Source organism: Aulonocara stuartgranti (genome assembly GCF_965226115.1).
Source record: "Aulonocara stuartgranti genome assembly, chromosome: 11".
Classification (NCBI taxonomy): Eukaryota; Metazoa; Chordata; class Actinopteri; order Cichliformes; family Cichlidae; genus Aulonocara; species Aulonocara stuartgranti.
Genome location: NC_138947.1, coordinates 25,518,367 through 25,543,231, shown reverse-complemented (window position 1 = coordinate 25,543,231; position 24,865 = coordinate 25,518,367). Strand labels below are relative to the sequence as shown.

At 39.4% G+C, this 24,865-nt stretch overlaps 1 protein-coding gene across 3 annotated transcripts in view; it reads left to right on the top strand.

The window, feature by feature from the left end:
• Positions 1-3,889: 3,889 nt before the first annotated feature.
• The window catches only part of LOC309717931 (RNA-binding motif, single-stranded-interacting protein 3-like), a 162,899-nt gene continuing 141,923 nt past the window's right edge, over positions 3,890-24,865 (top strand). For 2 of the 3 annotated variants that reach the window (XM_082552862.1, XM_082552864.1), the window contains exon 1: positions 3,891-4,061. In XM_082552862.1, coding sequence (XP_082408988.1) covers positions 4,011-4,061 — 51 coding nt within the window. In that variant the 5' untranslated portion in view covers positions 3,891-4,010. Of the gene's footprint in view, positions 4,062-24,865 lie in introns of all 3 variants that reach the window. The other variant, XM_082552863.1, reaches the window with a different exon arrangement.

The window sequence follows — 24,865 nt, the reverse complement described above, 5'->3', positions numbered from 1 at the left end:
TACATTATCCCATTTGCTGGAACACAATTGCCGCTTTGCCAGTAACACTGGCTAGAACTTGGCAAAATGGGCCAGTGGACCAATTGTTTGTTGTTTCCTTAACAAAGGAGTTTAGACAATATATTTTTGAGCCAATTCTATTTTCTTTATATTGTCATCTACTTAACAGCTTTAATGGTATTTCTTACCACTACTATGATGATGTGTAACTGTACTTTTCTGTTAAGCAAGACAACCTCAACAGCCTTCCTTACCTCATCGACGACTTCACTGCTATTACTAATCGGATGGCTTTAAATTTCCTCCGTCTTAACCCTGGCAAAACAGGGGTTCCTGTTTTCAGCTCTGACAGCTTTTCCAAGAAGGTTCATCATTACATCAGCTTTCATGCCACCAATATCAAATGACCTGCTAAGAATCTGAGTTTTGACCAGCATTTTGGTTTCAATTTTTTCACCTGTCTAATGTCATTCAGTCTTGATGACCTTAGACAGACCTTATGTATCAAAATATCCTTAAATATCAAAGTGATGTCAGTGATGTCCTGTTTGATGTTCCATTATGAAACGTTATGCTGCAGCTAACATCATTAAAAAACAATAAAGGAAGCCTTTTGTTTTATAATCTGGTGCTTTATTGTAACACATATTACAGTTTAAAAAAAAGAAGAATCCTTTTTTATGTGCCTTTACATAACAAAGGCACATAAAAAAGGCTTAACAAACTCAAACAGCAGACACGGTCCTTCTTGCTGGCAGGTGCTCTATGCAGTGTGGCGCTGGATCAGACAGAATCCTGCAGAGGTGTTAAGAAGTCCCACAGCTATCTAAGGAGAGTAGAAAATGTCTGTAAGCAAGACTTCCAAATTTTTCACACAGCAATATTAGGTTTTTTAAAATAAAACAAAAAAATGGAAAGGAGCCATTTAAAGGGGAACAGCTTTGTTTTTGTTGTTGTCTCAAGATATACTGTATATAGGATCAACATGACTCCATAAAAGGAATATCAATCAAACTTTTAGCAAGTGTTACATAGAGTATTTGATCATTTTTTCTGCAAAGTCAAAAAAGATACAATAATGCTTTTAGAAGTCATAAGGGGTGTTTTTTTTTTTTTTAATAGTTAATTGGTATTTTATTGATATTAATTAATTCACCTGAATAAAAGCCTAGGAGGGTGCCATTCAGTAATTGTGTTTTTCATTGGTAGCTTAATAATAATAAACTGCTTGTTTACATTATTGTATTTTGCACAACTCTGTTGCTTGTGAAGCTCGCACACAAGAATTTCACTCACATGTACTGTACCAATGTACCTGCACATGTGATGTGACAATAAAAGTGATTTGATTTGATTTGAACTAAACTCAACAACAGGAACAAGCAAGTGAACGAATAGGCCAGGTGTGACCAAAATGCTTGCTAAATATAAAAGCAAAAAGCAAAACCGAAAAAATCATCTTGGAAAAAAAATCATTCTTGCTAATTAAATTTGTTTTAAATTGTTTGTTGTCATCAGCAATTGTGAGGGTTTTATGTAGAAAATTGTGTTTGAATGTCACTTCCTCATGACATGCAGATCAAGGAACTATTTGGCATGAGAGTCTAAAATTCTTTCAGCTTTCAGATGTTTTGTTTTCCTGCCACAATTCTGCACTTTCTTACTGATACAAGAGATTTGCTGATACTCAGAAGCAGCAGCCTCCCTCTACCCACTGTCTTTTCATGATGAGGAACAAGAATGCCTAAAGGACTTATGGATAATGCTCTGGGGAAGCTTGGGGAAAAGTTCGGTTTTAAAGTTCACACTGGTTCTTGCTACAAGGTACTGTTGATGTTCAAGTGATACTTGAGAAAAAGACATCATTTCTGTTACTGCTACATTAGTAGGTTTTGTCCATCTCTTTGGAAAAAATGCCATACTCAAAGTGGAGAAGACACCCTTACATCCAACTGGCTTGGCTAATTCAATTAAAGCAACATTTGATTAAGTCCAAGCCTGAGAGCTTAATTAAATACTAAGGGTTAGGGGGATGCAGTTGTACGTGCATGTTTAGTATGCAATTACACATCTGGGGGAGTGGATGCACATGAATGGTGTGTGTGTGTCTGTGTGTGTGAGAGGCTGCAGGTGCATGTCTAATTCAGTTTGTGTGCTTATGCTTGCATTGCTGTTTGGGTGTGTGTGTTTTATAACTGGTTGCTAGGCAAGGGATGAGATAAACTGAGACACAAGAGATTTCCAACTCGCTCTTAAGCTGCTGAATACACAATAGGATGGAGTTCAACAAAGTTCACATCAACCACTTCTGAATACTAAGTCAATGCTACATGAATATGAATTTGTGTTAGTTAGTCAGATTTTTTTCAAAGGGATAAAATTCAGAAAAACGCCTTGCAGCCAAAACAAACAGGCAAAGATGTTCACGCACAAGGTAAGGGCACGCACGCCCCCAAGACTTTGAACTATCAACTTGACATCAACAAAGACAGGGCATTAGCACAGGCACAAGGTAAATTATGTGTTTTGCATAGAAATATTCACAATCAGCATAGAACAAAACACTAGCTGAGGTTTTGACAAAAATGGTCTTCTTTATGGCTATGCACGCACCGTTGTTTTGGGTCAGAGCGAGTCTGATTTATGGGTCAGCCAGTATTATCAGACAAGTCTGGCCCATCACAGATAAATGGCTATGAGGATATACTGGAAAGTCTTTATCCTGGCAATTATTGGACAATAAATATGTTATCAGCACTGACTCTCAAAATGTAATCTCAGTCTATCTCTATAAAGCGCATGATAAGAAGTAATTCAAGAACATCTTTATTTATGTATAATTAAAAAGAATCCAGACAGCTTTATATTTATTATTTTAACATTTATTTGAAAGTTGAGTTAGGAAATCTGTAACAAAAAAGCGCATATTATCGAATAATCCAGTTTATGAATACAATGCACATCAAATGACGATCTTAAGTTAGTATTCATTTGAAGGTTGGCCTGTCACTTCTTCCTTTGTCCTCCTTCCTTTGTCTTCCACTTGTAGTCAAATGTTTTTAAACCCACATCACATACCATGCCATGATATGCCAGTTTTTGAGGCTAATGGCTCTATTGGGATCACCTTTTTGGTCCAAAAATACTATTTTATTCCTATCAAATTTGTTATCTTTGGCATTGATCAGAGACTTAACAAAAAAAAAGACACACTTCCCTTGAGTAAACAAAAAATTCAAGGACGTTTGGCTTCATTGAAGTATAAAGAAATGTAATGAAAGAAGCAGTACAGTGTGTCAGTGCTAGGCCTACAGGTTAACATCTAAAATTACTTTTCAGGACTAAAGTAGTGAACCAAGGTGGCTGTGTGATTCAAAGGTCAGTGTTAAGTGGCTTAACAAAGAAAGAGAACACTTCTCTGAAAATGATCAACCTCAAGGACTCAATTAAAATCGAATGAAAAAACAGCTAATATCCAAAACTAGTTCGGAAAATGATTTAAAAAAAAGCCCAACTCCTTAGAAGCAAAATATACAGAAATGAGGGGTGGCTCAAGACCTTTACACAGTCCTGTACATAAACATGTTTGATTGCTGTATTGGGATTAAAAATCAATGTTTTCTTTTGTTTTTCTGGGAACAGATTTTGCATAGTTTTTCGCTGTAGGCAAGGATAAAGATTTTTGGTACTGGAAGTTTTCTGGTTTTCTGCTTGTAGGCCAAGCAAAGTTTGTATTTTCTATACATCCAAATGATCACTTTTTAATTTCTTGGAAGCTTTATTTAGCAGGGGTCTAAGCCTACCAGATTATTCATTAGATTAGTCCTAATTTACAATTTTCAATTTTCATCCATTTAGATTCGATAAAGGTTTTAGGGGCGTGGCTTCTCTCACGGACAGGTTTGCCGCCACACCTGGGCTGATTGAAGTCACTGAAGCGGACCTGTGTCTTACCTTTGTGGTGCTGCTGCAGCTTTGGTGCATTCTTTTGGAATTATCTGAAAAATAATATGACTTGTCATCTTCAACAGCTTGTCCAAGAAGTTTGTGCTTCGGTTTTGGTGAGTGAAATTCTAGTATTTTAGTAGCTGTTATGTTGCACTAATTAGCAGGTATATGCGACCATGCGTAGCAGGTGCTGCTCGCTAACAACACTATAGCCTTAGCTAAACTTAGTACTTCACACTCTCATTCAAATATTATTACTTCATATTCATATTACTTCAAATATTATTAACAAATAAAACATGGTGACGACTAAAATGGTAACATTGAGATTTCAAAACGCAGTATCACACTGTGGCATTTCCATGTCGTTTATAGTGAATAGCTCAGTGTGCAAACTGCACTACAACACAACAACACACTATGATAGTGCGTTTTCAATAAGTGACAGCAGCAGTGTGTGCATGCAGTGTTGTTTGAAATGATGAAGACAGTGTATTTTCATTCGGCTCCTAAATTCTCCTGCAGTATTTGTTTGGATAACTATTTTCTAACTATAAATTGTTCTTGTTTTTTATTTATTTATTTTTTAGAAAGAGGGGCAATACATATTAATGAACATTTTAACAAATGTAAATATGCCAGATTATAGCCTTGGGCTAATTTCCATCTGCAGACCCTCTGGCAGGTTGGTGTTAAACACAAGTTAGTAAAAACATACAGAGACACTATTTACAGGTCATGTGACAAGGACAAAAACAGTGATCACATTATACTAGAACAAACAATGACAAGGAGAGTGGACACAGAGGACAGTATTTTTTTTTTATTTTGGACTGTTTAAAAGTTTTCCTTACATAACCTGATTTGAATCCTTCTCATTTATGCAACTAAGGAAATAGTCACCAGAACATCCCTAGAAGAATGCTTGGTTGTCCTCCTTTGGTGAAACAGGGCTAAAAGCACAGTTTTGTGAAGTGATGCAGCCAGTGTTAGGATAGTGGCTTTTTTGCCCTCTTTGACACAGGTGGGCAGTGATTGAGGTTGTAGACTCAAAGCCTCTGCACTGAAGAATCTCACTGTCTACCTCTAAAAAGTAATTTTTGGGAGCAACGCCACTTTGTCTGCAGCCATAGCTCTTGAAGAGACACACATGGTCATTTCAGCCATTAGCAGCAGGATACCCATTACTCTTGGGGCACACCTGGACATGTAGTTAACACTGAGCACATGCCTGTGTACTGTGGCCCCATTTCCATGCTTTACTTAGAATGGATTATCATCACCTTTATGGCCATTTAAATTCACACTTGGAAAACACTTAAAGTTCAGTTCACTTAGTTTATAAACAGTGAACTAAATTTTCAAAGACTGACTAGTTCAAATTATTATTATTCTTTATTGTTCCGTGTGAGCCCTTGCTTCACAGACAGGGGACTTTAAGTGTTTTTGGCTTTTAGCATTTAAACAATGTTGCATAAACCAGAACAACTGAAAGCAGGCCAGCCTACAAATGTAATTCAGCTCTATAAGAATGTCTGCAGCTGTTAGTTGTTTGCATGATCTTATCCTTTGGTAGTGATTACTTCTTATCATCAATCACTAGCCAGATGCTCCAACTCAGTGTTGCGTTTAAAATTGGTTGCTGATGTTCTGACTTTTGAAAATGTGAGATTTTTTTTTTTTTTTTTTTGGTCACAATCTGAGGATCTGTACTGATGGCTTCCTTTAAATGTACATAAGGACTGACTTCAGCAGTTCCTTTGGGAGCTGCATTGTCTAAAATCTTTCACCTCTTTCTTCCTTTCCATTCAACAAGAACAGTCCACGTTAGTGGAGATAAAGTAAACAAATATGAACAATTTACCATACTAAAATAAGTTGAAAGTGATAACAGACTTGGTTTGACATGAGCCATTCTTTGAGATGTGCCTTTTAAAGTTTCATATGTTGAACTCTCCTCTAGGAAGTGGGCAAGTCTGTGGAAAATCTTTATCTATACATCTATACAGCAAAACAATCATACTAGAACTTGCCATGCTGACAGGCTGTATTTCTGTTTTGCAGCATCCTTTCATGGGTACCTGTTAACTTCTGAGAGAATGAGTGATGCTGACATCATGTTCTTTATTTGAAAACAATTGAAGCAATGCAAAGAAGTCTGTTTCTCACAGTCTTTTTTTATACAATGTCATAATGTGTATTTTTAAAGTTTTAGTCCCATTTACAGTAAACTTGATGATACAGCAGGATATGCTTTAGGACGTGGCTACCTTGTGGTTGACAAATCACCGCTGTATGGGTGTGGAATCCTCTCATTCTTAGTCAGATCCACTCCTTGCTTGTCACAACTTTAGAACTTAAAGCCATGTTGGCTAAAATGCAAAACCCAAGACTTCGAAAGAGCACAAACCAAATGCTGACTTAGCATAGTGGTTACATCCATCTTTTGTGTACAGGCATGTGAAAAAGAGCATTTTCACAGCTTTACTACTTCCATAAGAATTAAGAGGGTGGCAATCAGGTGCTGTTAATCAAATACACTTGACAGAGCATCCACGAGTGTGATCACCTCTATTAAAGCAGATGTTTTGGGAATTTGCTGGTGTGGAGTATTCGAGTGCGAGTCAACACAATGCCAGTTTTCCCAAGAGTGGACATATCTCAGCAAATTTACACCAAGGTCAGACCATACAATAATTAGAAAATTAAATACAAAAACAAGAGCTACATCTCAAACTATAGACTTTGGTTAGCTTTTGAAATGTTTATGACATTAAAACTGGAAAAAGACTGAACAAATATGGCTTGTTTGAATGAGTTGTCATGAAAAAGCCTTTTCTAATTATTTTTTTGGCCTTTTTTCAGCCTTTATTGGATAGGGACAGTGAAGATGGACAAGAAAGTGGGGGTGTAGAGGGCCACGGGTTTGGACTCGAACCCGGCCTACTGCTCTCCAGCCATTTTTTTTCCCACTTGTACAAGTGCTGTGTTGTGGTATACATTAATGCTCTCAGAAGATTTTTTTTTTTTTTTTTGACGGGGTGTGTGTGATAAGTCGAGCATATTAATTGATTAATTATTTTCTAGCTAATTGTACATGTTTTATCACCCTGATACAATCAGCTCCTAGCTGGGGCTACAGCGCCCCCATTCTGTTTGTCTGGTTGTTGGTAACTGCCAAATTGTAAACTTTATTTTTTGTTGTACAAGAACAAAAATAAATCCTCCAGTCTTGTTTTTCTCTCCCTTTCTGACTTGCTGTAAGGATATTAACCTAGGGTGTGTTCAGTCTTCTCAGAGAGCCTGCTGGGCTGTAAAAATAAAATTCAGTCCATCCATGTGACACAAACTGCATTCAGCAGGTCACATGACACAGGAGAATTGGCTCCAGGCACAGGGACATCAACAGAGTAACAAAGATGGTCACTGAGACAATTTTCAGCAGGATATAAAGTACTTGAATTGACCTCTATTTTCAGCTCTAAATGACTCACCCAGTGTCAGGGGGCCTTTTATGGTCACATGACAATTGGAGAATGTTTGTTTATGAGATACGCCTGAAGGAAAAAAAAAGGGAACCACTTCAAGTCATGCTAGTCTCCTTAGTCTTGCAGTGAAGCAGTGTAATACCTGTCTTTTTGATGAGACTGGAAAATGACACAAATAAGTTCAGACTTGCTGTTACAAAATCATTTAAGCTTGACTTTGCTGTTTGTGATGACAATTTATCAAGAGACCAAAAAAAAAAAGATTTGGATGCTTTCGTGGATAGCACACATTCATCCAGCTCGTCAAAACAAAAGTAGGTATTGCAGTTTCTAGCCTAATTCATTTACACAGTAGCTTATGTACTGTAATAGCTGATGGCAGTATGTGGGGTGATCTGGGAGCCTTTGGTGAAGAAAGGAACTGGACTTGATGTCAGATGAGTAGTTTTCAGCCTCCCATGCTGACTGAGAGCAGCCTCCTTCCTATAATTTACCTTTTTTGGAAATGATCTGCTAAGTAATTAAAAATTTATTTCCCCCTCAAATCCCATAAGGGCAGAATATCTGCAAGGCATGCAAAGAATATCTCGTGCCATCTGAGACACAAATTGCTGCAATATCCCCGCTCAGTACTGACTTACAGCATTGTATAAACGATTACCTGCATCGGCTTTTGTAGTAATGATGCAGCAAGTGTGGACAGTAGGCAGATTCTGTGGTTCCCTCAGCATGAAAGAGCACTTTGTTTATAAGTAAGTAGTTGAGGAATACCCGTGCCTCTGTCAGGGTTCAGAGTTATGCTCCCATTGGAGCCACTAGTATTAAACACAAGAACACAGTTTGGCTGAGGCAAACAGCAAAAAAGGTTTGTTGTATTTGCCCGAGGTGTCTTAATACCCATGTGCACAGCTGCTTTTTTTTTATTCAGAGTTAACTCTTCACCTGTCCCATTTTACTTTTGTAGTATTTTAAAATTTATCACTAAAAGTGAGTTTGCCTATGTGTGTCTATGGTCCAATTACAGTGTAGTTGTCAGTTATTTGATCATATTGATGCTACTTTTTGTCTGTTCTGTCAGGAGAGGGGTCCTCTGTCAGTTTTCCTACATCCCATCTGCCCTTCTGTCTCTCAGTACTTGTTTGTTCCACAAACATATATGTATAGCATTTTTCTATTTTATTACAGCTTCAAACCTTGTCCAATTCAGGAATACAAGCACAATATATATTGTTACGAAATCAGTTTCACCCCGGTTCTTTTATTCCTCGGGCATCCAGAGACGGCACTGGAACTCAGTAGTCATTTCACAAAACCTTTATTTATCTTCATTTAAGCATGCATCTTCTAGAAGGGAAGACGTGCAAGGCCGGTGTCCCTCTGCAGATCTTCCACTCCTTTGTTTGTTACAGCCAGCTTTATAGAAGTGACCCCATCATAAAACCCCCATGGTGTGCTGCAAACTCTGTCTGTGTGTGTATGCACGAGCACGTGAGTGCCTGTGTGTGCGCGTACCCGTGTGTCTATGTGAGTGACTGTGCATGTAGGTGTGGGTGCGTCATAACAGTCAAAGCACTGTGTGTGTGTGAGACTTCCTGGGGGTCATAAAAGTAATCTCACCCAAGCTACACCAAATTCCTTTAGACAACATACAAAACAGAGTTAACATATTACAAACACTGAGACCCCCACTCTGCATCCACTGGGCCAGTGGCCTCTTGTTGTCTTACATTTACAGATCATGTGGAGAGTCTCCTGCAAACCTACTTCTAAGTTATAACAATTATGAGTTTCTATTAAAGGTACAAGCATCAGCAACCCCCAACTGTAGCTTCCTGTCTCCTTTTATGACGGCAGAACCCAGTGTCCATAAATTCCTTTCTCTCTAAACAATTACACACAATCTCAGGCTACAGCTAAGCCAAACTAAAACACACAAACAAATCCTTCCCTATTCCTCTGACCTATTGCTGGACCCTCTCATCTAAGCAAATTTAACACATTACATTCTAATAATTATTTTCATGTATTCACTGTGTGTGTGTGTGTGTGTGTGTGTGTGTGTGTGTGTGTGTGTGTGTGTGTGTGTGTCTGTCTTTATAATGAAACAAGGTCATTAAGACTTTGTGGTGCAATATGAGATTTAAAATGTTGTTTAGATCATGAGTTCCCACAGCTTGGGTCTCTCTTCTCCTCTCCTTCTAGGTCTTTCTTTCTCTCCTCAGGTGACAGAGTGATGGATTAATCCCAAATAAACTCGTTCATCTTTCAATTAGAGCCAGTGTTGAGGAGGTGCCAGGCATTATGAAGCTGTCTGGAAGACTGGGACTAAGGTAGTGATGTAGAGAAGAAGGGAGGAGGAGAAAAGGGTGAGAGTGAGTTATGGCATTGGTGTGAGGGACAGAGATAGGTGTTTGTAAAAGACTGAGTGGGGGAAAAAAAGTGAGCACAAAATAAGATTTCTGTGTACATGGGGGAAGAAATGCATTGGTTGAGGGAGCACATCCAACTATTAAAACATCAATCAGATTAGAACTCCCATGCCTGGCTGACCATCCAAAGCCTGCCCCCTTCCATCATCCCCACCGTGGTTTGCACTTTTACACAACTTTGGATTTCACTGATTTTGTTTTTTTGTCCCCTTTGTTTCTTGTGTGTGTGTGTGTGTGTGTGTGTGTGGTGTTTGTTTTTTCCCCCACTTTAGATGTTTAGATTGTTATCTATCACATTAAAACTTCGTAAGCTATATAAATGCTAAAACCTTTTTTTTTTTTTTTTTTTTTTTTTTTTTGGAAAAAGTAGTAAAACAACTTGAGTCAAATGAGTACAAAAGTAGCTCTTGAGTTGAGTTCTCTATTCAATGGTTCATTCTTAATTTGGTGATAGACTGCCCAGCCAAATAACTTTAGCTTTGATGATGTTTTAATAAGCTTATGTAATGGCAGAACATTTATTTTCATCTAAAATTGCAATTTTTTTTTTCTTGCATTGATAGGGTCAAGTCTTCTCCTCCAGTGTATCCCACATGTTGTCAGTGGAGTTCAGACCCAGATTAATCACCAGATTAGTTATTTAAAGATATTAAATTGTCTTCATATTGGTTTTATAGTATAGTGGTTAACATACATGTGTATTCAAAAGATCCTTGGATTGAGACCAGGAGGAGCCACAAATCTCTGAGAGGGTTGCGTAAAGGAAATGCATCTGCTGTTAAAAATCTGCCAGATCAAATATGCACTTGAATCGGCTGGTACTGCTCCATTATTGATAAGAAATTACAGAAGCTTAAATTGTATGCACAGGGTTCTACAAAGCACTTTGTCATTCAGGTTGGACTTAAATTTTTTAAAATTGTATTGGCTTTGTGCAACACAGTTTTAAATCAATCTTTCAGCATTGTTGATTTGGTCTAAACCATGGGTCGGCAACCCTAGGCACGCGTGCCACAGTTGGCATGCGAAGAGTTAACTGATGGCACAACCATAGCTGGACTGGCCATCGGGCATACCGGGCATTTGCTCGGTGGCCCGATGATTTTTTTAATTTTTAATTTATTTATTTTTTTGTAATGGTATAAACAATGAAAGGTGGTGGATTGGCCAAATGCTGGCTGGTGTGTAAAAATAACTCAGTTGTTTGGTGGTGGCTATGGCGTAGCTTCCACAGATTCAGTAAAATTAACAAGTGGTGGAGGCCAGCAGGTGGATGAGGGAGAGGGGAGGCAGGAGGAGGAGAGACCCGAGGCGGCCGCCGGTCCGAGAGTGTCAGGTGAACTGAACTTCAGGTAAGAAGTTATGACCTGCAGTCTATCTGGGTCAGATATGAACCAAGTTTAGGTGGAGTTTATTTTCGTTGTGCTGACTTTTTACCGTCAGTTACAATAACTCGTACTGCGTACTAGCTAGCATGACGGAGTTTCTATACAGCTGGGTGGGTGCTATGATGTTACTGATAGTGAACTTTATTTTATTCATAAGGTTAGTTAGTAGAGTTGCCAACCGTCCCGTAAAAAGACGGAATCGTCCCGCATTCAGAGAAAATATTACGCGTTTCTTGTTGAGCTGAGAAGGGACGCAGTTTGTCTAGGATGGAAAAAGACACAAAGGTGGATTTATTCTGTCGTTACGCTGCACAGCTGCCTCTTCTTCTCCTCTTATTCTCTCCCCCTCCCTCTCCAGTTGCTACTTGACTGATCAATGATCAGCTGATCGGCTTTTCTCTCTTGTTTGTTTATCGCCCACTTTGCGCTAGAAAGAGGAAACCGCCGGATGTCGCGCTAAACAGCAGCAGCACGTTTAAGCTTGATCAGCTGTTGTTAGAATTTATTTAATATTAATTTTAAGTATCAGCTGATGTTTGCTGGAGCCACAGCGGTAAAAGCTCGTGGTCATGATATGGTTTGGTTATCTGGTGAGAGGGAAACATGAAGATGAAACCAGGAGATGTCCTTACTGAATCATCAGCGCTGAACAGGTGATGGAGAAACAGGTTTACCTTTTAGGTGACATGAATGAGTTGAAGGGAAGTTATGAACTGTTTCTGAGAGACAAATAACCCCAGGATCCTTTTTTTAATGTAGCTGACAGCTGGTAACTGTGCAGGGGCGGGTCTAGAAAAGTTTTGCCAGGGGGCCAGGTAGGGCATTAACAGGGAAAGGGGGGCACAGAGAAATACTTTCTTATTCTCATTTAAAATGTCTAGTTTTTATTAAATAATTGTGTGAATCTTACAACCAAAGTTTTTATCTGACATAAAATGTATCATACATATACCAACAAGATTGTACATCACTGTCACAACAGCGTTTGTTTTTATTCAAAGGCTTTATGGCTTTAATACCCGGTGGGCCGGTCTTTAGTCAAAATGCCCGGGCCGATTTTTTTCGTCCCAGTACAGCCCTGGGCACGACATGCAGTGAATTAATCTGAGAAGGTGCATCAAAAAATAAATGGCCGCGCCAGTGGTGCACATCGCAAATCAGCTCGCATAGACACATTAGTTGTTCCTCTTCTTAATGATGGTATCTTAACTAACAACCCGAACTACCAGATTCAACTTGTAATTGGCTAAAAATAACAATAAAGCTAACAAAAAGGGACGTTGTTAGCTTTCCACATTCTGACACTTCAAAAGCTTCAGCAGCTGTCCACTCAGCACAGCATCAGCACCACGGAAATACACGGATACATCCGTAGACTCGAGACACAATGCATTTTTGGGACTTTCAGGTGTATGGACCAATGTTTTATTTTCTGATCAAACCAGAAATCTTTAATGAGTAGCTAGATTTGTCTCGCATTAACTGGCTGAGTTAATGCAACATCGAAGCAGCTGGAATCCACAGCTGTGCGTGTTCATGGAGCTTGCATTTTCACCTGCTGGACATCACTACCTGACAAGTTTAACTGTCTTCAGAACATTGCAGAGGCCTTATTGACAGTATTTGGCTCTACATATCTGTGTGAGCAGAATTCTTCTCACATGAAGAGATCAGAGATCAGTGTGTATTAACAAACATGCCATATTGGCTCAGTTTATTTTTCTTATCATTGTTGTGAGACCATAAATAGCATTTGCATTTTCTGTTGTACAGTTCATTTGCTGTTATGGATAAAAAGTGTCTTTTTTTTTTCTTTTTTTTTCCCAAAATGGCTGATAACTATTCGCTGATAGCTGCCAACATAATTCTATAAAGTGGTTCTATATAGTGTGTAACTGTTCATATAGTGTTATTGCTAATGTAATCATATGGCACACTGACTTCTGAGGAAATTTTAAATGGCACTCGCCATCAGAAAAGTTGCCTACCCCTGGTCTAAACGCTCTTAGGGTTTGAGTTTCAGAAACATTGTGCATGTTTTAACTAAATACAGCACTGTTAGTTTCATTGTGTTTATAAAAAAATTGAAATTCTAAATTGTCATAGATGGTGTTTGAAGACACTGGCTGAATAGTCTTACACGGTCTGCTCTAGTATGTTTGTTCTCTAAAAGATGTTAAAGTGGAACAGCGAAAAGATTGCAAATCATTGTGGATACATCAGTTTTTGCACCATGCAACAGATGGGCACGGCCCCCCATATACCTGTAGTCCTGATCTTAACATCACTGAGTCTGTGTGGGATTACTAGAGACAGATGACACTCCAATATGATTCCAATATGTTTGCAGTAACCTACCTGCCAAGTAGCTAGAAATTGTACATTTTTCAAATCAACTTCAGCACCCAAATTGTTTGCACAGTTAAATGTAGGCGTAAGCATTGATATTAGTCTGCAAATTTGTGTACTTAATCACAGTGTGTGCGCTCATATCCTATTATTGTGTGTAAATACAGTATGTGTATTTATATACAGTAATAATGTGTGGGTACAAGAGGAAGAATAAGGCGGTGGTGTTTGAGGAGGCTGTTATGACTTTGTACCCTCACTTTCATTCTCACCTAGAAACCAATACCGAGCTGTTGGCATATTTTCATTTCTTCCATTTTACTTCTTCTGCTTCTTCAAGGAATATTATGTACTGTAGGCACACAGGGACGAGTTCTAATGAATTTGAATGAGCGTCTCAATTTATTTTCCATGTTTTATTTATTTTTTCAGGGTTTGGGGAGTAAATTGAATCGACGGCGGTGATGCGTGTGCTAGTCAGGAGCAATATAGGGACCTGCTGTTCTGATTAAGTTCCTGTTATGGAGCCGTTCATTATTGATTTCATTTCTCCTCACTTCTCCTCCCTCTCGCATTCACATTTACTCCATATCTCTTTCTTCTCAGCAGGGCTCTCCCTTGTTCTCTATGCCTCTTATTCTTCCCTGCTTCTTTGCAGTCAACTTTCGTCTAAAAGCAGCGACTTGTCATTTATAAAACTAAGAAAAATGTAAAATAAAACAATTTAAAAAAAAATTTATTACAGTATTTGATTTCTTTTTTTCTACTAATCCCACTAATGTTTGGCTTTTGAGGTTACCAGTGTTGCTTAGTTCTTACAGGGACAAAACATGCATTCAGCGACATCTGTAATTCATTTATTTACCACATACAGAGATCCAGATACAGAGATCAAAATTTAATTATCATAGTTTGTGTTGATACACTGATTTAATTTTCTCTCTGTGCTCTTAGAGCTATGTTAGAACTTATGACAGGACAATATACAGCTAAAAAAAGTAACAAGATTAATATTGAGTCATAAATTGTTCTTATACTTGTTTTATATTGTGTTTGTGTAGATTACAACACTTTTTTTTGTCTTATACACATGCCTGCATCACTGTAAATCACTAGTTGTTTGTTTTCCTTCTCGCTCAAGAGCTCTGTGGACCACACTCGCACTGAGTCACTTACTGGCAGTCATACTCTTTGGGATTTCAAATCATTGTTTACCCTGCCTGTGGAGGTTCTGATACGTTCTTAGGTTTTCCAAATAATCTAGCTAGACATGCAGCCGAGAGTTTTCCAATAATCTCTCCAACCTTAAAATCCAACATTTCCAAACTTGATAGTATCAGCGGTGGCCAAGAAAACCATCTCACACACAACAAAGTCTTTGAATTTGGCAAATTTTGCAAATTTAAACTCAATGCAGATTTTGAGTTTTACATTTAATACAATTAGGACAGTCTCACTAGGATTAGCTGTATAAATAAATGTCTGACTTTTCAAGGTAAATGTTGTCAGTATGGAATAACTGATGGACAAACTGCTGCAGTGTAATGCTTCTGATGGAATTTGGTGCTCTAGTTTTTATGTTAAAAGTGCAAGTTTGACATATGACAATGATCTTTTGGTTGTTATTCTATACCGAACTTGGCAAAATTTCCCACCCAGCTGAATGGTTTGAGACAAATACACCCACTGAACCCCCTATTTGACCCTTTCTTTTCCCTTTAGCACCGCAGGAAAACATGGGTCTGAAGTGCTCATGGAGCTTTTAAGACATGGGTTCTTGAATAAAACAGAATTCCTTTTAGCGAGCCTGTGGTAAATCTCTTTTGTTTGCGATTAAGTAGTGCTAAATAGTCTGCAGCTGTGTTGAGACTGAGCTATGGTTAGGAGGCCATCTGAAGTCCTCTGTGTTGTTATGACTAACTTCCTATAACCTGACCTCTCCATGAGTCAAGTGCCAAGTCATAGAAAAAGGAATGCGGTGACAGGTTCCACGGAACAAAGAAGAGGACCTGTTGTTTTTAATGAGCCCCTGGCCTTTTCCACTGGCTGGCAGGTTCGTGTGCTGGCAGTGTGGATAGCAGTTTGGATCACAAATAGGCCAGTTACGGCTAAGGTTGTTTTTTTTCTCCTCTGACTAATAATCTTAATTTGCCTGGCTTCCTGAGGCCTTCTTCATGGTTTCTGGTGTGCTGACTTCATGTGTGGCAGTTCTCATGCTAAGGTATTAAATTTTTACCATATACATCTGTCTGGTGTATTTATTTATACAGTTCATCACGTATAGGCATTTGTGAGCTAAGCTTTAAAGTAAGCTTTCACATGTAGTTTTGTCTGGCAGCCTTAGTCTGCCTTTTTAAAGAAACCACCCTGTCAAAAGTTTGGCCTTCATACCCCAAACTGTGAGAGCGGCGGGCTGAAACATCTGTGGTCTTGGCTGGGAATAAGAGGCTGCAGAGACTTGGATTTAGGATCTAATATGCAATCTCTGGGGTGGGGTAATGGGGAACTTGGCTTGGGGTTATGAACTAGGATTGTGAGGTGAGGTGAGGGGTAAGGGTGTTGGGCTGGGAAATTTGGAGAGCTAAGAATTTAGCTCTCCAAATTTGAGAGTTCGGCATTAGGTGATGAGAGGATGGAGTGTATCAGGGTAGCCTGGATAGGGGGAAGGGCGTGGTGAATTTTGAGAAACTGGGGTTAAGGCTGGGACAAATGCTGTTGGAAAGACAAGGGATCTTAATTTTGTAGCTGTACAGTGTTTTTAAAAATAGCAATAAATATGCCAAATAGACGTTTACTTAAACACTTCAAATACTGAACAGAATAAATTACTATAATGCTAAGTCAATGTTTTTACTAAGGGATTTTGTGTAAGGGAGACAATAAGAATTAGGTCGCCTACATGGTTAAGGAAGAGGCTTGTGTTTCTGTGATGTGGAAACCGTGGTGAAGCATAACTCTGGAGCTGGTTTAAGGTCCATGAATTGAGGTTTGTGGGCAGGGGATTGGGTGTTTTTTCTGTTTTTTGCTTTTTTCTTTTTTTTTCTTTTTTTTTTTTAAGGACTGCAAAGGGAGGCTAATGTTGAAAAGTGTCCGCTAAAGCTGTAGCAAATGAATGGATGGATTAGTTGGAATACAAAGAATTCGAATGGAGTTGGAGCATGTGTGAGTGCTGTTGGCTTTCCGGCTGGGAAATTGGTCTGGAGGGTTGGGTGAGGGTCATTTGATGCTATTTTGGCTGTTCCCGGCTCAGTAACGGCTGGATAAGAAGAGGGTCTCTCTTTCTCTGACGCCCTCCCTCCCCTCACTCAAACGCATACATGCACATGCACACACTCCTTTCATGTTCGGCCAGTTGCATCCAACACTGGGGAGACTTTTGGGAAGATGATATTATGGATGATACGGAGTGGAAGATGACTCAGCCACAGGAATCCCAGAAAACCCACAGTGGTTGGCTGGAGTACATAGACAGAGAGAGAGACAGTGAAACAGAGGGAGGCAGAGGAAGTGTGTGTGTGTGTGTGTGTGTGTGTGTGTGTGTGTGTTATAAAAGCCAAGGAGAAGTAAAGGAGAAAGGGAGTCATGGGAATGTGTCATTGAAGTTGTCATTTTTATTTTTGGCTGTTATTAATGTGACTTTCCTTTAGTTCAGTTTAGCAGTCCATTAAAATAAGTACTTTAATGTTTCATGTATTTGTGTGCATTAGATATTAATGTTCAATAATAACGTGTCAGATCTATATCACTGAGGAAGTATGGACGCCTTCATTTAAGCATGTGCTTTCTGCTGCTTTTTTCTGCAAAGTTACCGTAATGTAAAGGCTACCAAATGTAACATTAGCATCAGTGAATAATTTATGACCTTTCATGACTGACTGTAACAGTGAGCAACCCAGAATTATTCCAGCCTAAGCTTTAGATGTGTTTGTTAGGTTCTAGATGCATCATTTTGTTTTTCATAACTATAGTTTGTTTACTCGGGTCTGAATCAGTTGATGAGTTTGACATTTTTTTGCTTTTTCCTGTGGTTTGGTTTTCATTGACACAGAGAAAACCCCAAGTGAACTCCAAGCAAACCAAAACTCTGTCAGGAGCAACAAAAATAAATGCATGAAGAGGGGGCCATGTTCTGGACTAGTGAATAACATTCATGTTACAGCTAGTTGTCACAGTTTGTGTTCTGGGATGCTGGGAAATACACAAAGCATACCTGGCTAGGTAAAGGCATTTATCTCACACCTGCAGCTTATGCCTGGTGTTTGGGTAGGATTGATGTTGCATCATGTTCTCACCATAAACAAACCAGATTCAGGCGCCCTCCTCTAAAGGAGCTTAGGGTTTGTTTGTTTGTTTGTTTTTTTTGGGGGGGGGGGCATGGTTACACCTGCAATTGAACAACTTTGGCTAAATGGACTAAACAGCACAGGAGTGAAAACACCCTTACGTCTCTGACTTTATTCATTATTTGGTAACCTAAAGAGTTTGTAAGTTTTGTCATGTTCAGCTGTGCTCTTTGGTTCGGTTTCTAGCACAAAGAAGGAAAAGGCTGCAGCTATTCCAGTGCATATCTGGCTTTCTTTCGGTTAGTGATGGTAAAATGAGCAATTCCTAGTTGTGGAAGGAGATACCAATACTTTCTTAATAAGCCAAAGACTTCTGGGGGATGTGGTTTTAATGTTTTGGAACACCAACAACATTTACAGCGTAATTTAGACATTATGGTCTTCTCTAGCAAGGACTTAAGGTCATTGTGCAACAAGACCGCAACTAATTTGAGAATGATGGCTTAAATGTTAAATATCCAACATGTAAGTCTTGTCTTTTTTTTTGCCTTTGACTCTGTGCTGTGATTGGAGCTGACAATTGTGGCTTTTATCTGTTATCCTGCCAAGCTGAACTAGAGGCAGGCCTGGGATCAGCTCAAGTCCAATATGCTGTAAACGCTCCGTTTGTTGAACAGACACAAATGGAAGTTGAAATGTCCAGGTGAATGGGGTTTCAAGCTTTATTTCTGGCTGCATGCCTACCCACAGACTAGTTTTGTGAATTTGTCAGTTGATTCTCATTAATGGTGATAAAGCGATCTGTAAAATCAGATCTGTTTTCTGCCAGCCCATTTTCGCAATATAAAAGCTTTCTAAAATGCAGAGAGGAAAGCTAAGAGAGACTCAAATTGTGAGTAAACACTTACTTTAAGTGCGGATAGTAAAACTATAATTTGTGACAGTACGGCACAGATTTATTTTTATTGAAAGCAGAATTAGAGGCAGTTTGTGTAAAAACTGGATGTGAACAAAAGAGCATGAAGTAACATGGCCAAAACATCTGTAAAGCTGTGGTGCAACAGCAGATTTGACATTTTATTAACAAAGAATAGTTTTTACCCATAATGCCACCAGCAGTGTCATGCAATGGAGATACAATTTGATAATTAACAGCTTTTACACTTGCTCTTGTGCAATTTAAAATAAGCAGAGGAGTGGAAAAGTGCTGTCTCACCACTGAGCTCTTGGTATCGCGTGCCTTCCAAACTTTCACTGTGTTGCAGTGACCTTGAGCGCTGCAGAAAACAGCCTGTGAGTAACTCAGGAAAATGAGGAGTGGAAAAGAGAGAGGGAACCCTCCAGCTTGCTTGTCGACAGATAATCTGTCAACCCCCCACTGGTCCCCAGACTCACGGTACATGTGGCATACACACACATGCTATGCAGAACACACACACACACACCTCTCACCAGCCACCTACTCATGCTGCACAGCTGAGTGTCTGACAGTGAGGTAGCTGGTGGAGAACGTACTTACCTCCCTCCTCTCCTCATCTGTTTCAGCTTCATCCATCACACCCTACACACACCTTTCTCTCCCTATCTTTAACTTTCTGCCCTCTCTCTTCTGTTGTCTCTCTTCTCTATCATAACCTTTCTCTTTCTTCCTGTGGGTCTATCATGGTTTGTCCCTCCCTCGGTTTCTGCTCCTTCTCTCCAATTTATCTTCTCTTATTTGTCTTTGCCTGAACTCCCTGAGATGGTTGCAAAAAGAGAAGGCGAAAAAGTCATCAGTGAAAAATGGACACTGTGGAGAACACACACTGGTCTGTAATCTAAGTACATGCTGGAACACTCTTGATTATATTAGCCCTGTGATGTGCTGGAGCTAAGATGTAAAACAAGGCTCGCCATGAATGGTGGCTGTTAATAAACTCAGAATTGCAAACTATTGATTGGCTCACTCAGTGTTAATCGTGCATGTGTGTGTGTGAAATGCACATCCGTGCATACTTCAGCAGTGATAGCCCAGTAGTTTTGAAAATAATGGTATCAAGATCTGTACACAGTTCTGCTCAGTGATTGCCTCCAGGCCTTTAATACCCTACAACTGACCCCTGCCTTGGGTCAGAACAAAGCATAGTCTTTAGTAAATGCTTCACTACTACCTACTAAGAATGCCTAAGGATCAAACCTTTGAATGAATGCCAACCATTTGCATAGACCATGAACACACAGGCATTGTAGAAACAGTGCTGCTGTAGCAATCATCATTTCATTTAGGTATAATCTGAAATAATACGCCAAATCAACGCAATGCACCATATTTTTTTGATGGATATCTCAGGGTGTTTTTTGTGCTACAGAAAACGCTCCCAGAACGTGCTGTTCATCTACAAATAAGAGAGAATCTCAAAGTGTGTAACCAAATCTAGGTTTTGACAAAATGTCAACAGAGCTGAGGTTTTGTTTGTTGCTTCCTGCTGTCTAATGGTCTTCCTTCCAAGTTTATTAAGCACCAGCATCACACACATGAAAGTTGTCCTTTCATTAATAATTTAAAATTATATAACATCTGTAACGTGATGACAGGATCAGGCAGGATCTAAAAGTGAAAGATTGTTTGGTATGATCACAACTGGGAGATGAAAAGGTCTTGACATTTGCACATCTTGACTGTTGGGTAAAGTGTGCATATACACATCTAAGCATGTAGCTTTTAGACACATAATATGAAGGCACTGTGCATCAGTTGGCTTACATGTTTGACACCTCGTTCATGCATGCACGTGTAGAATTGGTGCCGTCTTTGCACGTAAAAATAAAACTGCAACTTCTAAGTCAGTCAGCTACATTATCTTGTATGCAATGAACTTACTCAGTCAGTGGGCAAACATGTGAAAGCTACCCATGAGAGTTGTCATATAACATGGAACTGGATACAGCAGTTAAATTTTTTTTCTTTTCCCCGTGAGTGGGTAGAGTGCAGAATGAGTCAGTGGGTTGACATTAACTGGCAGTTGTGCAAAGTGCGCAGATGTATTGCAAAAAACCCAGATGAGTCACTCCTCACTTCAGAAATGGTAATTGCACTTAATGACTCAATGACCACATTTGGATTGGAATTATTTCTTTGGAAGTTGTAGAACAAACTAAAGTGATATCATGGGCAGAAAGACAGGCAGGAAGGCAAATGGGAGAAATGAGTTGGATGGAAAGTGAGTGAAAGAAACTGATGAGAAAGATGGATTTAGAGTGGCAAAATATCCTCCACCACGTGGAGTTGTTTAGGCCATTACTGGCCATGTTGTTTGTTCTTCACTGTTCTTGTGCATCTTGCTGCCAACTTAGTGTCAGGGTAATGTGATGGTTAGATTTATAGATGTGTCCCCCTCTGGGCTGCCACAGGAGTTTGGGCAGCACAGATGTGATGAAGCACTGTCCAGAATCCAACAGCTACAGTTAAGTTCCCAGTCTGTGCCAAGAGCCACGTGAATTTGGGTGGGGATGGTGGAAGCGGATGGAACTTCTGGAGTTGCTGTGAACTAAATTCAATTTAACAGCTGTGGAGGGAAATGTCCACATGCTCATCATCTGGGTGGGTAAAGAGATGAGGTTGGGTTATGGATTGAATCCAAAACGTGTATTTTTTCTTTCTTTTTTGTATATACACAGGTCTGCGGCATATGTAGTCATGTATTTGTCTATGACCCAACATTACTGAAACCTCCCAATCTCACCTAAAGGTCATATAAACCATTTCTACAACCATCAAACACAGCAAAAACAACAATTGAAAGCACAATTGCGACATTTTTGCATAATTTGCATAAACACAAACAACCAAAACCCTGTGTTAACATCACTGTGTCTAACCAGGCAAACGACACATTGTCTAAATGCCGAGATAAAATTTTTGTCACGTTCTGACCAAAGTTCACTGAACCAACCACAACAGAAGATCACAAATGTTTTCACGCTTGATCAATAATAACATGAAATCAGTTTTACCTTTCCAGTCGCTTCCAAACCAAACATCCTTTCGAGACTACGGCTTATTTCCTGAATAACTCAATCTCCCACAATCCCTCAGGAGATTGTCAACACAGCGTTTGTAATTGCAGAGAAATACGCTATTCATTTTTGGGCTTGTCATTTTTGAGCAGGCACCTAACAAATACCCTTGGGGCTAAAGAGGTTAAGACTGTCTGAGCAGCTGTATTTAAGAAGTGTTTAAAGGTTGTAGACTATGTTTAGTGCTATCTTTTGTCAGTACAGAACATGGCGTCACTGGGTTGGTTGGTTGTTGCTAATAGGCTTCTAGTAACAGAACCAGTAACTCAGTGGAAAATAAGGACACTAAAACTAAAAATCGGTCTAACATTAATGAGTTTTATGTTAAGAACCCAAGGATACACTGTCCACATTCACTCTGTCTCTGAAGCAGTAAGTTATTTTTCATTGTTTCCCGTTTCAGTGCAGCTGGGCAAAGTCCACCTGTTACCTGTGATGTTTGGATTTGTAAAGCATTTTATAATTGAGAACTATCTCATCAGTGAGATGAGGGAAAAGGTCTCAAAAGTACAGCATCTCTTCCTTCGTCACTTTTCAGACGGAGCAACGGAGAGCTAAAATGTGCTATTTAACCTCCTAAGACTCGAACTCTTCCACGGCATGCATTTTTAATTTCTCTTTGATATTTGGGCATATTGGGGCCCGATGAATGTAAAAACAAAGAATTACCAGATTTTTTTTTCTTACCTTTGTTTTTAAGAAAAATAAGGGCCACATGAGGATATTCATTTAACATTTTGATAGAACAGTAGCAGTATAATGTCCTCATGAGTGGATATCAGGCCCTTGTAGAGCAAAATTGAGTATTTTGGTCTAAATAACCCAAAATGTGATGTCCACATATGTGGACGCCAGGTCCTAGGAGGTTAATGTGGTTGAGATGTAGGCTCATAAGGTCACCAACATAAACCGTGTAAAATCACAAAACGCTGATCCATTTGTTTTCTGCTGATAATTTCGTTATTGTACTCATACCAATAAAATGATAAAGACCTCTGTACACAAAGAAGAGCTCTGAGGCAGTGCAAGTCTGTGTACGTAAAGGAACTTCCGAATTCATCAGCCTGTCAAAACAAAAGCCATAGCTGTTGCTTAATGAAGCATTTCATTTCCATCATTGTTTCTGCTCCCTCACAGGATTTCACTGTATCTTTTTACTTGATGTATGTGAAGTGCAGCAGAGCACTGTATCTGCATAATTTTAGAATAGAGGGCTCTGAAGCAGTGCCTCAGTATTCAGAATGGACTGGTAATGAGTCACAATGCTTTATTGAAAAAGTGTGTGTGCGTGAAAAATAATTGAATGTAAGTGGTGCCTATCAAGTTGTGGTTGTTTCTCTCTGGTAGTGAAACCTACGGAGATTTGAAAACTCATTTAGCTGTGCCACTTCAAAGAAAAGGAAGTATTACGTAAAATCGTTGTTGGACGGGGTGGCACGCTGCTCTGGGAAGAACTGCGCAAAAGACCTGGCGTGGTGAAAATGAATCAAGACGATCGAGTCGCTGTTTTCACTGTACTGTGGTTTTGTGCGTGTATGCGTGCGTGTGTTCACATCTTTGTCTAGGCTAAGTAAATGTTTGTATTCATGCTAATTAGTGTGTCCATTGAATAACAGGAAGCTGTTCCCAGTCTGCAAAGATGAAAGGCATTAGAACTGTGTCCAGTATTTCCTCCCTGGTGTGTTCACTCTAGCTCTGCAGGCTTTAACAATGAGATCTCTGAAAAGAAAGAAAGAACCAGAAAGGAGTTTGATAAGCTCTCTTTAACAGCAACATCAGAGTGAAAGCCTCAGATGAGTGCAGCCAGGTCGGGAAGGTTCCAGTGCAGAGCAAACTAAAAAAGCAAAACACATGCTTTCTGTCAAATCCACGAAATAAAAAAATAAAAAGATAAAAATGTGTGTATAGTAGGGCTGGGCGATATGACCCAAAATTCATATCTCGATATTTTTTAGCTGGATGGCGATATAAGATATATATCTCGATTTTTTTTTTTAAGCCATAAAGTAAGAACAAAAAGAGAGTTCTTAGTCAAAGCTGTGTCCCAGATGTCACACAGGCACTTTTATTAACATACAGCACAGATGTACATGAAAAATTACTCAAAATTAAATTATGAGAATTCATTAAATAATAATGCTCCATAAATAAAAGAAAACAAGGTTGTTTTTGTGCTAAACAAAGAGCTCACAATTGTGCAGTCAAAATGTAAACTAAAAGACGCTGAGCGTAATAACAAAGACAGATTTCACAGCTGCTCTGTTCCCAAGTTTTACTGTGTGACTGATAGCCTGGAGTTTGAAATCCGCTTCATAACCACCTCTCTTACAGGTGCCATTTATGGTCCTTATACACACACAATACGGTAATATTACGTTGATGCACAGTACGTATCACTCCACGAAGCTCCTCGGTAGCCGTAATGCGCCGACAATCTATTAAGCGGTGCAGCTCCGTAGCTTACCAAAGTCGTACTCAAACATTTGTGACAGATTGCTGAGCGCCGTGTACCACATAAAATCGGTTCGCGGCCATCAAGCACAACCAGAATTCATACATAAGGCGCGCTATCAACTTTTGAGAGAATGAAAGGATTTTAGGGTTAGCGCTGTTAGCTCGTTAGCATGTTTAGCTCGTTAGCACGTTGACGCCGTCCAGCCCCACGCATGGGGCGATGCGCAGTAACTCGTTAACGGAGATTTGCCGCGTCCGTCTTGTCGCTGCCTGCACGTGAAGCGATGGGGGAGGAGGGGGAGTTGTCTTCAGTGAAGGCGAGGCGGAGTAACGTTGCGTAGAGACAAAAGTGGACGAAAGAGAGGCAAACTTGCGGCTCCACAACTATAATTATAACGTAACATAGACTATATCGATATAAAGGATATTGTCACATCTTATATCTCGTATAAAAATATATCGATATGTTT